This window comes from Thalassophryne amazonica, chromosome 18, assembly GCF_902500255.1.
Source record: "Thalassophryne amazonica chromosome 18, fThaAma1.1, whole genome shotgun sequence".
NCBI lineage: Eukaryota > Metazoa > Chordata > Actinopteri > Batrachoidiformes > Batrachoididae > Thalassophryne > Thalassophryne amazonica.
In genome coordinates, this window is record NC_047120.1 from 56,302,417 (window position 1) to 56,322,533 (window position 20,117).

Below are 20,117 nucleotides of genomic sequence, written 5' to 3' on the forward strand. Positions count from 1 at the left end.
GTAAACCATTGGTGTCCAGGTCACATTTACCTGTCTGCTTGTTGACCTACTCCTCCAAGAGCCTTTTGCTGATTTCTACCAAATGTGGTGAAGGTTGGAAATGAAATTGCCTTTAAAAGAATTTATTTTGGCAAAGGTTAAAGTCACAGAATTTGATTTTAAACCAAATATGGACTAAACGGGGCAAGGTCAGTCATTTGAGTAAACTCAGTTACTGTCTTTATGTCCACAGGTGCTATAACCTAGTAACTACGGATGGGACGACTAGTTGTAATAGTCGACTACGACTAGCTAACATCCGACTAGTTGACTATTTTTATGAGTCGACTAGTCGAAAGCCATTTAGTTCATTTAACCCTTAAAAGAGCAGACCTGCTGGAGCTGCGACCAGTTCCTTCACTCAGTGAAGAAAGTGTGTGATCCTTGGCAGGTGAGTTAGTCAGCTCAAACGGGTCGTCTATGACTAGTAAATGATTGCTGTTTTTGTATTTGTGATTTTGTGCTTATATTTCTTAAAATAAATGTCACATTTGAGCTTCACCATAAAGATTCGAAATTGGCTTAATTCATTCAATGTCAAATTTAGTCGCCAACTAGGTCAACTAATATTTTCATGATTTTCATTAGTCATTCCAACCATACTAGTAACTGAAATGTAGGTAATCTCTGTCGGAATGTTATTCCAAAATCCAAAGACATGGTCTTGGTTGTAAAATAGAAAATAATATTTTTAAAACTACTGTACATCACTGAGATTTTTTTTTTGCTGGGTTTGTCTCACCTGATCGATTGTCCTTGGTGTGAGACGCCACTTCTTCCACACAGTCTGAGGGAAACCATCCTGTACGTCCTTTCACTGTCCCCTCCCAGTATCCTCCCTCACCTACGCTTAACACTGAGACACACAGATGGAGTCTTCTATAACTTCATATTCTTTTATTTTGAGAGCTACAACGTTGTCCTAAAACTTCCATTTATCCTTCTTTGGGTCAACACCATGGAACTGCCTTGGGACCTGGATAGTAACCACCCAGGCAGCCAACCAGTCCATCATCACCTCTCCAAAGTCACTGTCTCTTTGCAGGAGCCAGATGAAGTGTGGGCTTCTTGGCCTTTCCCTGTTTCCGGGGTCCTAAACACTAAGGCACCTGTGTGCTGGGTCATTACCAGTAATACTGGTATACTGGAAATATGTATATCACCATGATACAAATCATTTACAGATGTACAGGACTTTTGGACAGTTATCCATGTCAGGAAGTAAAGTGTACAACAACTTAAAAATAGTTCCAGCAGTTGCCCAATGAAAAGTGCAGAAATGGTGAATACTTTGGAGTATTTATTATGCTTTTATCTAATTTATTTTACTCACCTTTTACTTTATCTCCTTTGTTGAGGGTAAGTTCTCTGTCTCCACTAGCAGAGTGTGCACGAGTGGCCACATACACCCGCCCTGGAACTGCAGTGTACATATGTTTTACCTGACCTCCCCTGCTACCTGCTCCACTACAGAGAGAGAGAGAGAGAGAGAGACTGTTAACCATGAGGCAAAAATCTGTTCTGCACAAGTTGATAGGCAACAGTCAATTTCAATTTTTCAATTTATTTTCCTTTATATAACACCAAATCACAACAGAGTTGCCTCAAGGCGCTTCACACAGGTAAGGTCTAACCTTACCAACCCCCAGAGCAGCAATGGTCCATCACAGACATCAACTAGGAGTTGATGAAGGTGTCTGACCAGTTATTATCATTTTCAATTCAATTTCATTTCAATTTAATCAGCTTATAAAGGACCAAATCACAACAAAAGCCACCTCAAGGCACCTCACACAGAACAGTTCAATATAAAATTAAAAGTAAATAAATAAAAATTAAAAAATTCAAATACATAATTAAAAACAGAAATAAAAGAATATAACAGATACAAAAAATAAAAGCTATTCATAAGAAAGAGAACAAAAATAGGTTTTAAGTCTTGACTTATAAATGTCCACGGACTCTGACTGCCTCACGGTCACCAGAAGACTGTTCCACAGAGCGGGTGCACAATAAGAAAAAAGCTCTTTGACGCGCTGACTTCTTCTTCACCCTGGGAACACAGAGTAGTCCCGCATCCTGCGACTGCAAAACCAGGGCCGGCACGTAGGGTTTCACCAGATTTGCCAGATAAGATGGCGCCAGTCCATGAACAACTTTATAAGTCAATAACAAAACCTTAAAATCTGCTCTCACAGAGACAGGGAGCCAGTGTAAAGACGCCAAAATGGGTGTGATATGTTCAAACCTTCTGCTTCGTGTCAAATGTCTGGCAGCAGGAACCAATGATTGGTTCCTTGAAATATTTGTTTTTCTTTCTGAGCACAATGAAACTATTATTAAGAGAAAAACATCCTAAATAGCAAAAAATAAACAAAAAAAACCTACACATTATTCTCAGCGGTATTTGAGGATTAGAATGTTTTTGGAAGTCGGTTATAGCTCTGAATCTTCTGCTCATCAGAATGTCTTCCTTCTATGCGTTTCTCACCCCTGTCTCCCTCCTTTCTCACCCCTGTCTCCCTCGTGGCTGTCGGTGCCTCTCCTCCGTGTCGCTCTGGCCGCCTCTCCCTCTGGATGGGGAGCGAGTACGAGCTCTGGGGCTGCTGGAGCTCCTCACACCTATGGAGGCCCTGCGTTGATCCTGAAGGAAAACAAACCAAAAAAAAAATAAAAACACAGAATATCAAAAGGCAGAGCTGTGACTCGCTGTCATAAAGTATTCTTCAGATTTTAAACAACAAAATACAGCGAGTATTATCACAGAAATCATTAGAGATGCATCCAGCTACTAGCCCTCGGTACCTGTACCGGGTTAGGATTGGTTGCAGCTTTAATAGGCAGGGCCAGGGGGTCACACTGGGTCATGGTGTTATCGCTCATAGCACGGAGTAGGGGGTGAGAATGGAGAGAGGAGAAAGGCAATGTGAAGGCGCTGTCCTTTCGCTTGGGAACATACTTTGGTGATTCCAAAAAGGGCACTGAAGATTGAGGTGTGAGCGACGATGGTTATGTTTATTGGGGGAGGGGGGGGGGTGAAGAGTGAGGAAAGGTGTCGGGATTATGTGTGACAAGATGAGATGGAGGAAGAGAGGACAAACAAAAGGGAGAGAGAAGGAAGGGAGGGAGAAGGAAAATTCTGAGGGCTAATTCACACATTGCAAACAGTCGATGATCCCATCAGAAAGCAAAGAAATCAAAGCTTACCTATGTCAGTGTCTTTATGGTTTTTAATGATTTCCCCGAGTTCAAAGTGACCAGACAATGCAGCTAACTGCAAACACAGAGAACAAATTGTAATGTCGCTCTAGTTCTTGTCATTGTTAGCAGCAAAGCGGCGCAGAAGCATTATTTGTAGTTTCCATCTGGTGGTTTTTATACCCATTGCCCACACGTCTAAATACTGAGGATAATCAAGCTCATCTGTTCCTATGGGTATGAGTCCACAACCCCAAATCAGAAAAAGTTAGGACAATATGGAAAATGCTAATTTATTAAAAGTGGTGATTCTGACATTTGCAAGGGGTGTGTCAGGATTTCCCCGGCCTGGACCTGTGTAATGACTTATTTCTCCCCTAGATGGCGCGCGTTTTGTTCTGGTAATATATTCTGTTCTCCACTAGATGGTGCCCTTAAGTTGTACTAGACACCAGGTTTGGATTATGACTAATTATTGAGGGACTATTTGAACCCAGACTTTATGTTCTTTAACTGTCAGATACTACTGTAGACTTCCACATCTGTTTTCTGTTGCTTTGCTTAACCGTTTGCCTTGCCAGCCCCCAAGCCTCGTCCACGTTCCAGACAGAAATCAGAGGGTTTTTCCTGACTGCTGCACTGTGACCTTGAACATGTCTCCAGCTGCACTCTGAAGCCTAGCCTGAAGTAATGCTGTCCTTGCCTTCTAATTCCCGCATTAGAATGAAATGTCTTCTCCTCGTGTTCCAAAACCTCCCTGTACTGCCCCCATGCGGACCTGGACCCTGGTACTGGCTACCTGCTCTGCAATGTCACTTTTGGAACTCATCAGCTCCCAGTGTGGAGCACGCCTCGACTAAACGCCAGTTAAGTTCTCCTCCTTCTCTGTGAGATTCTGTTCTCACTAACCCAAGCTTGTGACTGTGCTTTGATAAAGAACTATTCCAAGAACTCTGTTTATGAACTGCATGAACTGCATATATCAAACAATTGAGAACCCTGCCCAGCTGTATCAAGTTCTGCATAACTGGAGCTGCGCTTCAACCCGCAGCACTTGACCTTTGACCTTGGAGACCACTTATGAACTATGAACAATTGCTGACCAGTGAAGAACATTATTTTATTAACTCTGTGACATCCTGTGTTTAACACTTTTATGAACAGAGACTGTTTGTGGCTCAGCGTTACGAGTGCATTCCACTCACTCCGTGTGTCTTCTTCCATAGTTCCTGGTTGCTGAAGCAGCATCCCACCTGGCCCTGGTCACTGACTCCTTTGTGCCTTTATTCCTTCAAGCCTGGCTCGGGAAACTGCAGCTCCCTAATTTCACCGCTAGGAGGCGGGCCACTCTCCATACTGCAGAACCCCAGTGCAGCATTCCTAATTTATTGTTAATAATAAATATTATTTTCCTTTTGAACTCTTCTCCATGTCCAGCTCCCTGCATTTGGGTCCATAGCATGCAACGGTTCGGTTCAACCCGAGCCCCTAACCATAACAGGGTGATTTGAAGTTTTGAGCAATTTGGGCGAGGTTCTCCATCTTTTGCATTCTGAAAAAACAACGTTTCTCAACACTGCACCCACTGAATCAAAATTTCACACATTCCTGAGAAATGTTGGTTTCTCAGAGTGCAAAACATGGAGAACCACGCCCTACTTTTTCTGGTCAGGCTCAAAACATTTCAATCACCCCCTCCATTTTCATTTCTGTTTCATTGCAGAGTGTAAACCAAATATATTTCATGTTTTAGGTGGTCAAATTAATTTGATTTGTTACTCATGCATCCATTTCAGGTGTGCAAAACATTGGCGAGGAGAGATTTTGGGCTATTAATGAGGGGTAAAAATAAATAAATAACAATGTCATTTCAAAAATGTGATGTCAACAGGTGACTGTAATCATGATTTGGTACAAAAGCAGTATCCATGAAAGGCCGAGTCTTTGGGGAGAAAATATTTGTCAACAAATATGTGAGAAAATTATTTAAATATTTTAAAGGAAGGTTCCTCAAATAACGATTGGAAGGGATTTTCATATTTCTCACTGTACAGTGCACAATGTAGTTAAATTATTCAAGGAATCTGAAGTAATTACAGTATGTAAATAGCAAGGGCATGAGCCTAAATAACCAGTGATCTCTAATCCCTTAGACAGCATTGCATCAAAAATTGTTATGTGTCGGACGCAGTCGGAGCACCGACCAGCGTTTGACATTAGGACCCAGCATAAAGGAAACAGCACGGTTCAAAGGATAACAGAATTTAATGACATAACAGTGAGTGCTTAATTAATAACAAATAAGTGCGCGGTCTGGCGAGGTGGAAAAACGGTGCGCTCCCAGCAGCACAAACGGTCCGGAGCCAGAACAGTTCGGACCCAAGGACCCCGCCGACACCCCCCAGGTGGCCGCGACCAACCGAGTCTGTGAAAGAAGAAACCATAATGTGAGTCCACCACTCCACACACAGAGAGACCACTCAAAGGTGTACATAATCAGCAAACACGTCCTGGCTTAATCACCAATCAGCTTCCCACCCTGCAGGCAGGGAAACACCCAGTTCAATTCTCCACTGCAGTGGAAGCTGATTAAACGACTAACATAACAGCTCAATATAATAAGGTGTGAGGGACACCACATCTACTGACTGTACTCATGTTAGTCACCAAAACCTAAAGTACCTCAGGAAGTGTGCTGACGAGCGTGAGACCTCACCCCCTCCTCTTTCACAGACCATGGCATCAAACCTGGTACGGTCTCTGCATCCATGATGATGAGATGGTTCTCCAAACGTCAATCTCGCCCGTCTGGTCACAAGGTCGAGTCTCTGGCAAATACACACTGTGTACTCCAGACTTAAATGCAACCATGCCCCAATCCATACAGATGCACCACAGCTGCGAGTCCTGACGAGCTGCACATGACCAGCCTCAGGTGATCAGGGTGAGGTCCTAATAACTCAGCCACACACCAGCCACTCAGTCCTGAACGCATGCCACCTGGAAGGAAAAACAGAAGACAGAAACAAAAGCCAGCCAGGCACCCCAGCCACACAACAAAAAATAGTCATTCATCAATAGCTGATATAACCACACAAACAAGGGATGACTTTTGGAAACCTTTGTAAGCACAACAATTCACACAAATACATTCACAAAGGCCACTTGAAACATTACTGTGCAAAAAAAGAGCCTTGTGTCAACCTTGTCTAGAAGCAGCATCGATGTCTCTGAGCTCAGACGTATCATCACGCAGTCATGAGACAAATCAGTATTCTAGATCTTTTTTGAAAGAAAAAAGATCCATGCATTTTTTCAAAAAGACAATGCAAAACCATATTCTGCACACATTACAAAGGCATGGCTGTGGAAGAAGAGGTGATACTGGACTGGCCTGCCTGCAGTGCTTACTTGTCCCTAGTAGAATATGTGAGGACAATGTTGAAATGAAAAATACAACAACAACCCTATACTGTTGCACACATAAAGACATGTTTGCACAATGGAACAAAATAATACCTGACACACTTCATGGCTTGGTGTCCTCAGTGCCAAAATGTATTTTAAGTGTTGAGAGAAAGAATGGCAACATTACAAAGCGGTAAATTCTTTTTCATCCCAACTCTTTTTTTTTTTTTTTTTGGAATAGCTTGGAGGCCTTAAATGAAGGAAAGGACACAAGCAGAATTCAAAGTAAATATCAAAATCACTTTTTACATTTTCCATACTGACCCAACCTTTTCTGATTTGGGGTTGTAAAAATGAGGTGTGGCTAGATGCAGTACTGGTGCATTCATATTGTGTGGAAGAAGGATATGATCTAAATCTGGTCTAAAGTCAAGTATCAGTTTTTTTTTCTGGTACTTGAAAGTCACAATACTCAGACATGCCTTACATAAGCGGGTTCACAACTCTTGTACACCTGTTTCCACACACAACTTAACTGAAGCCAACCATGAAACAAACTAAAAGTACTCATTTGTTTATTGTTTGTTATTATTGTTATTATTATTATTTTCTTTACTATTGGTATTATTATCATTACTTTTACTTTTGGACTATTATCGCTCTATTATTATTTATTTGTTTGTTTTTTATTATTTGTTAGTATTACAAGCACTATATCTGTAACCATGAGTGCCTCTTGACTTGTAAGGACCACATTGGAAAAAAGCATTTATGCTTTCATGTGTTATCCTGGTTTATAATGTCATATTTACATGTTGCAAACAGGTCACAGCAGGTGAAGGTCAATTCTGTCTGCTCTGATATTGCATTAAGCAGCACTGGTGCCCCTCAGGGCTGTGTTAGTTCACCTTTTTTATTTACACTGTATACCAATGACTGCATCAGCTATCAGCCAAACCAGTATGTTGTTAAATTTTCAGATGACACTGTAATACCTAGTCTGCTAAACACTAGTACTAATTCAAGTTGTCACAAATCTGGAGTGGACAGGTTTGTGAACTGGTGTGATGTCCATCAATTGCAGATTAATGTTAATAAAACAGTGGAGATGTTGGTGGACCCTCGGGTTGTTGGAGACCATAGTGTGGTCACCATACATGGACGTAACATTGAACAGGTGGATTCGTGTAAATATCTGGGGGTTTATATCGATAACAACTTAAGCTGGCACATGCAAATGTCAAGCGTTTGTGCCCGAATCCACCAGCGTTTGCACTTTCTTCGTCGACTCCGACTGTTTGGTGTATGTAGGAATATTATGCTGATTTTTTACAGAGCAACGACTGAGTCCGTGTTACGGTATGGTATTACTAGCTGGTTTTGTAATTTAACGGTTAAATCAAAAACTCAAATATTAAATCTGATTAAGATAGCTGGCAAAATCATGGGTATGGTGGTACCTGTAACTCCCCAAGAGTTGTTTGAACAGGCAGTTCTCAGATGTGCTGACAATATTTTAACAGATGAGTCTCATGTTCTGCACTCTGAATATACTTTACTTAACTCAGGAAGGAGGTACAGGGTTCCTCTTTGTAAATATAATCGATATAAATATTAATTTATTCCATTATCAGTGAAGCTCATAAATCAGCAGATAGTTCAGGGAAGATAGCTTAAGGGTATGTATTGCGGAATTTGCACAAAGATGTTAATAATGTTGTGTATTTATATTTTATCCTTTGACTTACTGTGTTGTTGTTTTTAATGTATGGGTGCTATGTACTGGATGTGTTGTTGTGTAGCAGACTCTGTCCAAGGCAAATTTCTCCTTAGGGAGACAAATAAAGACACTTTGACTTTGACTTTGCATGTTTGTATGCATTATTTGCAAAAAAGAAAAGAAAAATGCAAAACTTCACCTTGCTGCTTTACATCTAGGACATGTAGTGACTGCTCTCCACTGATGCACTCTGACAGGTTGGTGCAGACTGACTAACTTGCCAGTAAACCTCTTGCTTGAGACTGCTTTCTCAATAGTGCAGTGCTGTGCATCTGACACACTCTGCCTCTTCACTCTGATAGGTTTAGCTCATGGTATGCCCAAAACATGCTCATAAATAATTTAGAGGTTAAATCCAAACACTTTGCACCCGGGATACCATTTTATACACATCTCCTTAGCAGCAAAATGGAGCTGTACACGCACAACATCCATGCGCCTTGTGTTTTAGAATGTGTGCTACAGGTCATCAAGATAGGGCCCATAGTGTTTCACTGTGTCATTTTATCACATTTTTACATCCGCCAAGGACGTAATAAAATCATCGGTGTTGATTTATTTCTTTATTTGTCTGTTAGCAACATTGTGTCAAAACTACTGTACAGATTTTGATGATTTTTTTTTTTTTAACCACAGATAGATATTACACTAATGAAGACTCTATTAAGTTTTGGAGGTGATCTGAATCCGGACTCCAGATCAAGTTTCACTTTATATAGGCTTTGAAGGATCACTGTCAAAATTACTGCACAGATTTTGACAAAACACAGAGAGATATTATGCCATAAAAGACTCCATTAAATTTTTGATGTGATCCAGATCCAGATTCTTGATCAAGTTTAACTTTATAGTTGTATGCAAAAGCTTGGGCACCCCTGATAATTTCCATGATTTTCCTTGGGTCAGAAATTTCAGTTAAATATATCATATAGCAGATGAACACAGCAATATTTGAGAAGTGAAATGACGTTTCTAGTATTGACAGAAAGTGTGCAATAATTATTTAAACAAAATTGGGCAGGTGCATAAATTTGGGCACCCTTGTCATTTTATTGATTTGAATACATTCAGCACTAATTATTGGAACACAAAATTGGTTTGGTAAGCTCATTGACCCTTGACCTTACACAGGTGAATCCAATCATGAGAAAGGGTATTTAAGGTGGCCATATGCAAATGTTTTTCCTCTTTGGATCTCTTCTAACAAGTGGCATCATGGGAGCCTCTAAACAACTCTCAAATGACCTGAAAACAAAGACTGTTCAACATCATGGTTTAGGGGAAGGATACAAAAAGTTATCTCAGAGATTTCAGCTGTCAGTTTCCACTGTGAGGAACATAGTGAAGAAATGGAAGACCACAGGCACAGTACTAGTTAAAGCCTGGTTCACACGACAGGATTTTAAAAATATCTTTAGGTTTCCAAAACCTGAGAGACCACACACGTGAAGATAAAAAATCATGGCTCTAACAGGTTTGGTTGTACAGTGTGTGGTGTTCAGCCACATGGTAAGGACAACACCACCACACACAAACAGATTTCACACACGAATATTTCCAGCTCAGACAGGAAATCTCGCAAAATCTCTCGAGATTAAACGTGACTTCAGAGTAAACAAACAGAGATACTTTGTGGACTATTTAAAACAGAGGGAAAGAAACAATACAAAAAGAAAAAGAAAAGGCGTTCTTTAAAGGAGTGGAGACAGCGCGACCACCAGACTTTCTGGTAAGTTGGAACAGCTGTTTTGATTTTATTTTCTGCTCCGTGCGTCCATCACATCGCTTTCCAATTGGCTGCACATCACATTCAGCAGGCTGTGAGCTTGTTTTGGTCGGAGGACACAACACACGCTGTGATATCGGGCCAAAAAAATCCAACATGTTGAATATCCCCGATTTGCGATCGGAGTGCTCCTGATGTCCTTCTGAGCAGATCAGAGCACTCTTAACACACCACACACAGCAGGAATATCTGATAAGATTATCTTTAGTGTCATCACGATTGTTGGAGTGTCCTTAAGATTGTCGGAAGAGGAAGATCGGGTCCGATATCGGCCTAATTATCCTGCCGTGTGAACCCGGCCTAAGACTCGAAGTGGCAGGCCAAGAAAAATCTCAGATGAGCTGAAGCAAAGGATGGTGAGAACAGTCAATCAACTCACTGACCTGCTCCAAAGACCTACAACATGATGTCGTTGCAGATAGCACCTCTGTGCATCGTTCACCTATACAGCGCACTTTGCACAAGGAAGTGGTGGATGAGAGAGTAATGCAGAGGAAGCCTTTTCTGCGTACACACCACAGAGTCGCTTGAGGTATGCTAAAGCACATTTGGACAAGCCAGCTTCATTTTGGAATAAGTTGCTGTGGACAGATAAAACTAAAATGGAGTTATTTGGACATAACAAGGGGTGGTATGCATGGCTGAAAAAAAAACACAGCATTCCAAGAAAAACACTTGCTACCTACAGTAAAATTTGGATGTGGCTCCATCATGCTGTGGGTGTTGTATGGCTGGGGGGCCTGGCTGCCCTTTTGTTTCTGTCTTTTGTTTTTCCTTCCAGGTGGCTTGCATTTGGGACTGAGTGGCTGTGTTGCTGAGGTTATCAGGACCTCACCCTGATCACCTGCGGCTCGTCAGGACTCACAGCTGAGGTGCATCTATATGGATTGGAACATGGTGGCATTTAAGACTGGAGTATACAGTGTGTATTTGCCAGAGACTCGACCTTGTGACCAGACGGGTGAGATCGTCGTCTCGGGAGCCATCTCATCATCAGTGGATGCAGAGAACATCCAGGTTTGATGCACGGTCTGTGAAAGAGGAGGGGGTGAGGTCTCACGCTCGTCAGCACACTTCCTGAGGTACGTTAGATTTTGTGACTAACATTTATACAGTCAGTAAATGTGGTGTCCCTCACACCTTTTTATATTGAGCTGTATGTTAGTCATGTATCGGCTTCCACTGCAGTGGAGTTTTGTGAACTGGATGTTCCATGCCTGCAGGTTGGGAAGCTGATTAGTAATCAAGCCAGGAAGTGTTTGCTGTTTGTACACCTTTAAGTGTTCTCTCTGTGTGTAGAGTGTGGACTCACATAATGGTTCCTTCTTTCACAGACTCGGTTTGTTGCGGCCACCTGGGGGGTGTCGGCGGGGTCCTTGGGTCCGAACAGCTTCTGGCTCCGGACCGTTAGCGCTGCTGGGAGCGCACCACGCCAGACCGCACTTTCTTTTGTTATTTTTTGTATCACTGTTATGTATTAAATTCAGTTAGCCTTTGTACCGTGCTCTGCTTATTTCATACTGGGTCCTTCAAACGCTGGTCGGTTCTCCGAGCTGCGTCTGACACATAACAGTGGGGCTGTGTGGCCAGTGCAGGTACTAGAATCTTGTTAAAGTTGAGGGTCGCATGGATTCCAGTCAATATCAGCAGATTCTTGAGAACAATGTTCATGAATCAGTGACAAAGTTGAAGTTGTGCTGGGACTGGATCGTTCAACAAGACAACGACCCTAAACACTGCTGAAAATCTACTAAGGCATTCATGCAGAGGAACAAGTACAACGTTCTGGAATGACCATCTCAGTCCCCAGACCTGAATATTATTGAAAATCTGTGGTGTGATTTTAAGCAGGCTGTCCATGCTTGGAAACCAACAAACCTGAGCTGTTTTGTAAAGAAGAATGGTCCAAAATACCTTCAACCAGAATCCAGTGTTGTGTGGGCCGCCAGAAGAGGATGTACTGCTGGCCCACCACCAAAGGGCGCCCTGCCTGAAGTGCGGGCTTCAGGCACGAGAGGGCGCTGCCGCCACGGACACAGCCGGGAGTGACAGCTGTCACTCATTAATTCCTGACAGCTGTCACACATTCTTCATCATCGCACTCCATAAAGACCAGACGTCATCTCCACCTCATCACCGAGATATCATACTTCATTGGAGGTAATATCCTCAGCCGTTTGTGTCTTTTGCAATATATCTGTATATTGTGAGTGTTTGCAGGAGTACCGGTTCCTTTTTCTGTGGAGGCTGAGTGAGTGCAGGACGGCACTCTTTTCCCCTGAGGAATCACTGCGGTACTCTGCAACATATTGAATGAGAGGTGGAGGTGGCATTCCCACCGCTGTTGTTACTGGGTGTACACACACCCACACTTGACTGTCTTTGTTCTTCGCCAGCAGTACCAGATCCGACAGTCGGGGACGGTGATCACCTGGGAATTCGGGACTTGGCGGCTCCAGTATTCACCGGGTTCTGTGGGGGCGGAAATCGTGTGGTTCCGGCTCTTCTCAGGACAGACGTCTTCTATCCTCGAGCCTGCCCACACGTCACCTTTGTAATTTGACTGTAATTATATTCTGAGATTGTCTGTATGTTCGTTGTGCACGTTTCACAACATTAAATTGTTACCTTTTGGCTCATCTATTGACCGTTCATTTGCCCCCCCTGTTGTGGGTCCGTGTCACTACACTTTCACAACATCCAGACTCTTATAGGAAGCTTTTCAAGGCTGTTATTTCTGCAAAAGGAGGATCTACTAAATATTGATGTATTTTTTTTCTGTTGGGGTGCCCAAATTTATGTACCTGCCTAATTTGGTTTAAAAAATTACTGCAAATTTTCTGTAAATCATATAAACTTCATTTAACTTCTCAAATATCACTGTGTTTGTCTGCTATATGATATATTTAAGTGAAACTGCTGATCCAAACAATCAATGATTTATAAAGGAAAATCATGGAAATCATCAGGGGTGCCCAAAATTTTACATACAACTGTATATAGGCTTTTAAGGATTACGTCGAAGCTACTTCACAGATTGTCACCAAATTTTCACCACGGATACATATTAGGTCATGGAACACTCCAGTAAATTTTGGAGGCGCTCCAGATCCGGATCCGGATTATGGCTCAAGATTTCACTTTATATAGGCTTTGAAGGATTACATTAAAACTACTTAATGGATTCTCACCAAATTTGCACCACATATAGATATTAGGGCATAGAAGACTGCACTGAATTTTGGAGGTGATCCCGATCTGGATTCGGATTCTGGATCAACATTTCCCTTTATATAACCTTTGAAGGATTATTTAAAAACAACTTCACGGATTGGGGCATGGAAGACTCTACTGAAGGTGGAGTCTTTGGAGGTGATCCGGATCAGGATTGGTGGACATCAGAAATCTCAGATTGCTCTTGTTTTATATTTAAAAATGACTTTGAAAAGGTTTCACTCTTGAAACAGAATAAAAATGTCAAACAATATTTAGCATTTACCTGAAAAGGTGTCTGACCGTGTTTGTTCTTTGCCTCCTTATTGGCTCCCCGGTACAGTAGAACACGAACACAACTTTCCTGATGGGTCAGAGAAGAATCGTTATTAGTTAACATTTTTAGAGTAGCCAGCTGTGTATGTACACGTATTTGTGAACTTGCCTTATTGTAAAGAGCAGAAATGTGAAGTGCTGTGTTGCCTGAGGCATTTTGAGAAGTAATATCTGCCCCATAAAACAGGAGATGCTCCAAATGTTGGGCAAAGCCGTTCTGGCAAGCCTTTCAACATCAAAAGTGTAATTAAAAAAAGAAAAAGAAGAACAAATTACTAGAAGTGGACAAACAAAAGAAGTAATTTGACATATGAATGCAACAGTATTTAAAAAAGAGAATGACAGCGAGACATAATTTGAAAAAGAGATGGCACCTGCATTTGCAGTAAGAAAGAGATGGTGTGGATTCTCTTTCTGAACAAGTTTCAGCTTGCAATGACTGAGATTGTAACAGGTGGAAATAAACAACATGGGGCCAGATTCATGAAGGCGGGCAAATTAGTGTAAGGTTAAAACGAAAACAACAAGGGATACTGAGAGTGTGCTACGCCCACGCCCTACAGGTCTGACACAGATTCATGTCAAGTTATTTCTTTGTAATTATGGTTTTGTGTGTCCTTGAAATTTTTTAAATTATGTCCAAAATTGAACCACTTTATCCTCAATTAACACACAACCCTTCCACTGTGTTTAACGTATATTGGCTCTGAACTGTTTCCTGGTCAAAGGTCCTATTACCAACAGAAAAGGGATATCCAACTTCCTGTTAGTGTGTTATAATAACCAGAGGTGTATCTTTAACCAATTTCTCAAAATAGCCATTCTAAGTATTGCCTATAAACACTCACCTGCCACTGTATTAGGTACACCTGTTCAATTGCTTGTTAACACAAATGGCTAATCAATCAATCAATCAATCAATTTTTTTATATAGCGCCAAATCACAACAAACAGTTGCCCCAAGGCGCTTTATATTGTAAGGCAAGGCCATACAATAATTATGTAAAACCCCAACGGTCAAAACGACCCCCTGTGAGCAAGCACTTGGCTACAGTGGGAAGGAAAAACTCCCTTTTAACAGGAAGAAACCTCCAGCAGAACCAGGCTCAGGGAGGGGCAGTCTTCTGCTGGGACTGGTTGGGGCTGAGGGAGAGAACCAAGAAAAAGACATGCTGTGGAGGGGAGCAGAGATCGATCACTAATGATTAAATGCAGAGTGGTGCATACAGAGCAAAAAGAGAAAGAAACAGTGCATCATGGGAACCCCCCAGCAGTCTACGTCTATAGCAGCATAACTAAGGGATGGTTCAGGGTCACCTGATCCAGCCCTAACTATAAGCTTTAGCAAAAAGGAAAGTTTTAAGCCTAATCTTAAAAGTAGAGAGGGTGTCTGTCTCCCTGATCTGAATTGGGAGCTGGTTCCACAGGAGAGGAGCCTGAAAGCTGAAGGCTCTGCCTCCCATTCTACTCTTACAAACCCTAGGAACTACAAGTAAGCCTGCAGTCTGAGAGCGAAGCGCTCTATTGGGGTGATATGGTACTATGAGGTCCCTAAGATAAGATGGGACCTGATTATTCAAAACCTTATAAGTAAGAAGAAGAATTTTAAATTCTATTCTAGAATTAACAGGAAGCCAATGAAGAGAGGCCAATATGGGTGAGATATGCTCTCTCCTTCTAGTCCCCGTCAGTACTCTAGCTGCAGCATTTTGAATTAACTGAAGGCTTTTTAGGGAACTTTTAGGACAACCTGATAATAATGAATTACAATAGTCCAGCCTAGAGGAAATAAATGCATGAATTAGTTTTTCAGCATCACTCTGAGACAAGACCTTTCTGATTTTAGAGATATTGCGTAAATGCAAAAAAGCAGTCCTACATATTTGTTTAATATGCGCTTTGAATGACATATCCTGATCAAAAATGACTCCAAGATTTCTCACAGTATTACTAGAGGTCAGGGTAATGCCATCCAGAGTAAGGATCTGGTTAGACACCATGTTTCTAAGATTTGTGGGGCCAAGTACAATAACTTCAGTTTTATCTGAGTTTAAAAGCAGGAAATTAGAGGTCATCCATGTCTTTATGTCTGTAAGACAATCCTGCAGTTTAGCTAATTGGTGTGTGTCCTCTGGCTTCATGGATAGATAAAGCTGGGTATCATCTGCGTAACAATGAAAATTTAAGCAATACCGTCTAATAATACTGCCTAAGGGAAGCATGTATAAAGTAAATAAAATTGGTCCTAGCACAGAACCTTGTGGAACTCCATAATTAACTTTAGTCTGTGAAGAAGATTCCCCATTTACATGAACAAATTGTAATCTATTAGACAAATACGATTCAAACCACCGCAGCGCAGTGCCTTTAATACCTATGGCATGCTCTAATCTCTGTAATAAAATTTTATGGTCAACAGTATCAAAAGCAGCACTGAGGTCTAACAGAACAAGCACAGAGATGAGTCCACTGTCCGAGGCCATAAGAAGATCATTTGTAACCTTCACTAATGCTGTTTCTGTACTATGATGAATTCTAAAACCTGACTGAAACTCTTCAAATAGACCATTCCTCTGCAGATGATCAGTTAGCTGTTTTACAACTACCCTTTCAAGAATTTTTGAGAGAAAAGGAAGGTTGGAGATTGGCCTATAATTAGCTAAGATAGCTGGGTCAAGTGATGGCTTTTTAAGTAATGGTTTAATTACTGCCACCTTAAAAGCCTGTGGTACATAGCCAACTAACAAAGATAGATTGATCATATTTAAGATCGAAGCATTAAATAATGGTAGGGCTTCCTTGAGCAGCCTGGTAGGAATGGGGTCTAATAAACATGTTGATGGTTTGGATGAAGTAACTAATGAGAATAACTCAGACAGAACAATCGGAGAGAAAGAGTCTAACCAAATACCGGCATCACTGAAAGCAGCCAAAGATAACGATACGTCTTTGGGATGGTTATGAGTAATTTTTTCTCTAATAGTTAAAATTTTGTTAGCAAAGAAAGTCATGAAGTCATTACTAGTTAAAGTTAATGGAATACTCAGCTCAATAGAGCTCTGACTCTTTGTCAGCCTGGCTACAGTGCTGAAAAGAAACCTGGGGTTGTTCTTATTTTCTTCAATTAGTGATGAGTAGAAAGATGTCCTAGCTTTACGGAGGGCTTTTTTATAGAGCAACAGACTCTTTTTCCAGGCTAAGTGAAGATCTTCTAAATTAGTGAGACGCCATTTCCTCTCCAACTTACGGGTTATCTGCTTTAAGCTACGAGTTTGTGAGTTATACCACGGATCAATCATATGGCTAATCAACCAATCATATGGCAGCAATTCAGTGCATTTAGGCATCTGGACGTGTTGAAGATGACTTGCTGAAGTTCAAACTGAGCATCAGAATGGGGTAAAAGGGTAATTTAAGTGGCTTTGAATGTGGTGTGGTTGTTGGCGTCAGACAGGTTGGTCTGAGTATTTCATAAAGTGCTGATCTGCTGGGATTTTCATGCACAACCATCTCTAGGGTTTCCAGAGAATGGTCCAAAAAACAAACGATATCCAGTGAGCGACAGTTGTGTTGATGAAAATGCCTTGTTGATGTCAAAGGTCGGACGAGAATGGGCAGACTTGTTGAACGGGCGACTGCGTGATGCCATCATGTCATTATGGACCAACATCTCTGAGGACTGTTTCCAACACCTTGTTGAATCTATGCCACGATTTAAGGCAGTTCTAAAGGCAAAAGGGGGTCCAATCTGGTGTACAAGCACTGGGTCAAAATTTTGAACTTTACCTTCAATTTTTTCATTGTTGCATTCTAAATCTGGCCGGATGTTGTCCTGTTCCACTTTGATTTGGTTTATTTCTGTTTTGAATCATTGTTTGATTGTTGGTGCCTTCCCCAATAAAAAAGACTGATGGAGATGAAGAGATGGCGGGATGAAGGGTACCTTATGTATTTCTTCCATTCCATACTCCTCTTCATCCCTGTGCTATGGATAGAGAAAAGGAGGAAAGGAAGGAGAGAGAATGGAAAGATGATTGAGCCACAGGAGGTTTTTAATAGGTCGCAGAGGGCAAAGAGAATGCTGACAGATTGAAGGTGATGTTGCAGGTGTAAAACCGCACAGACGGGACAAGGAAATGTTGGCGCATTGCTTTGAGCGACAACAACGGGCCACGAGAGGTTAACATAGAAATATGAATGGACAGAGACGAGAAAGACAGGCAAATAAGAGACTATGCTACCTGATGGAACTCATCCCAGCCGTTCTCATCCCTTGTTCCCAGCTTTGCCCTGTAGTACAGCAAGGTCTCGCAACAGGAAGTATCGCCCCCTATCAACACTGTGTGGTACAGTGGGGTTAGGCCACAGCGGTCTTTATAGTCTGGAGATGCTCCTAATGACAACAAAGCCTTGGAAGAAGAAAGAAGAAAAATGGCAGTTTTATAACGTGTGCATTTCATTACATTTTCTGTATCTTAATAACAAAAACCTCGCATTAATAGATTCTGGGTTATCATGAAACATATTTTGAATCATGTACACCAATTAGCATATTTGTATATTATTTTATTTGTCATCACAATAAGGTATTCTGAATATAAAGATGGTCACAAACCATTCTGGACTAATGCTTGCAAAAATAAAACAATTCATCTTCATTAAAATGCAAAAATATGCACCAAGCTTAAATTTGAGTAACCTCATCCATGCCTGATTTGCTAAAATCCCATATAAAGAGTGCTAAATTGCGTGGACATGCCAAATCTTTCCTGTCAATAAAAGGTGGAGTATTCCCACTGGCCTTGAGCCTTGGAATCCCTCAGGAAGAGGTAGAGGCCATGGCCTAGGATAAGGAAATTTGGGCTCAACTCCTTGGACTGCTGCCTTCGTGACTTAGTCCCAGTAAAGTGTCAGAAAATTAATGAATGAATTCCAGACTTTTGCATGTTTAGGTGAATGTTTTTCAGGTAATTTTACGAAGAATAATTGCACACGACAGTGAGTGGTAACATGACACAGACAGCAGTATGTACATGGAAGTTTTGTGTGTGTTAATAACCATAAGCACAAAATGAAATTCAATCAGCCACTTGCAGTTATGCACCGCATAGGGGAAATGCACACATTTGAATTGAAAATGTCACGTACTGAAGATTTACCAAATCAAAAATGAATGTGGCTTGAAAATGTTTTCTCATGAGAGTTGCGCAGGGTTTTCAGTTGGTTGTGCACGGGGGCTGCACTGGACAGATGTATACAGTACTTATACTTCTAATGTAGAAAAAGACATGATAAATGTCACATTGAATTTTTTTTAGGCAGTGGATGTTTCATTTGGTTAAAAAAAATAGGCCACTATATATTAATGTTGAGTGAAAATGAAGAAATGCATACCCAAACAGCTAACGGTGAATGACTGAATGAGATTTATGTGTGTCTGCACTGATCAAGCAACACTAGGCACCAAAGTTTCAAACATGCAAAATTACAGATGCTATCTCAGCCCCTGAAAACACTTTTACCTTTAAATAAATCATGTTTTGTGTATAAACCTCACGTATTTGCATGTCCAACACCTACAATTTTCCACACTTGAGTTGACACACCCCAAATTCCACATTCATAAAAGCAAACACGTTAAATGGACAATACACGCTATTTTGCACATTTAAAATATGCAATCCTCAATGTGCACTTTTAGCAAATCAGTATGCTTTAATTTTTTATTTATTTTATTTTATTGTGAAAGCTATGGTGTTTGAGCACATTTTAACACATGCAAACCTTTAGTAAATTAGTGTTTACTATCATGTTCATAAAAACAACACTAAAAAAGCATGCAATAGTATATACAGGAGCAGTGGTCCTAAATCCTGATCTTGCATTCCTCCCTTTTTGCATTTTGGCCATTTCTATCTGCTAACACTCACCGGCTTTATGAGAGGAGCTGAATGATTTCATGATTTCAACACGTGCTAATTACAGTATTAGCTAACCCAGTGTAAGCTAGAACAGGGCATGGCTGGTTGCAGATTATCAACCAGTGTTGCTAATTGACATCATTTGTTGCAGCGTTGAAAAATGTGATTTGTTCAGTTTCAATTCAATTTCAAATTATTTTCATTTATATAGCGCCAATCACAACCAAGATGCCTCAAGGTGCTTCACACAAGTAAGGTCTAACCTTACCAACCCCTAGAGCAAGCACACAGGCGACAGTGGTAAGGGAAAAACTCCCTCTGATGATTTGAGGAAGAAACCTCAAGCAGACCAGACTCAAAGGGGTGACCTTCTGCTTGGGCCGTGCTACCGACACATTTGTTTACTTCAAAGTTCTGATGACGAGTGTGATGTTCA

At 41.2% G+C, this 20,117-nt stretch overlaps 1 protein-coding gene across 1 annotated transcript in view; it reads right to left on the bottom strand.

The window, feature by feature from the left end:
• Window positions 1–20,117, bottom strand: part of LOC117530998 (SH3 and multiple ankyrin repeat domains protein 1-like) — a 103,335-nt gene that overhangs the window by 31,912 nt on the left and 51,306 nt on the right. The window contains exons 7-15 of the mRNA XM_034193991.1: window positions 18,002–18,169; window positions 17,704–17,745; window positions 13,870–13,986; window positions 13,711–13,788; window positions 3,247–3,313; window positions 2,845–3,020; window positions 2,553–2,683; window positions 1,373–1,506; window positions 782–895 (exon numbers count right to left, since the gene is read on the bottom strand). Coding sequence (XP_034049882.1) covers window positions 782–895; window positions 1,373–1,506; window positions 2,553–2,683; window positions 2,845–3,020; window positions 3,247–3,313; window positions 13,711–13,788; window positions 13,870–13,986; window positions 17,704–17,745; window positions 18,002–18,169 — 1,027 coding nt within the window. The remainder of the gene's footprint in view (window positions 1–781; window positions 896–1,372; window positions 1,507–2,552; window positions 2,684–2,844; window positions 3,021–3,246; window positions 3,314–13,710; window positions 13,789–13,869; window positions 13,987–17,703; window positions 17,746–18,001; window positions 18,170–20,117) is intronic.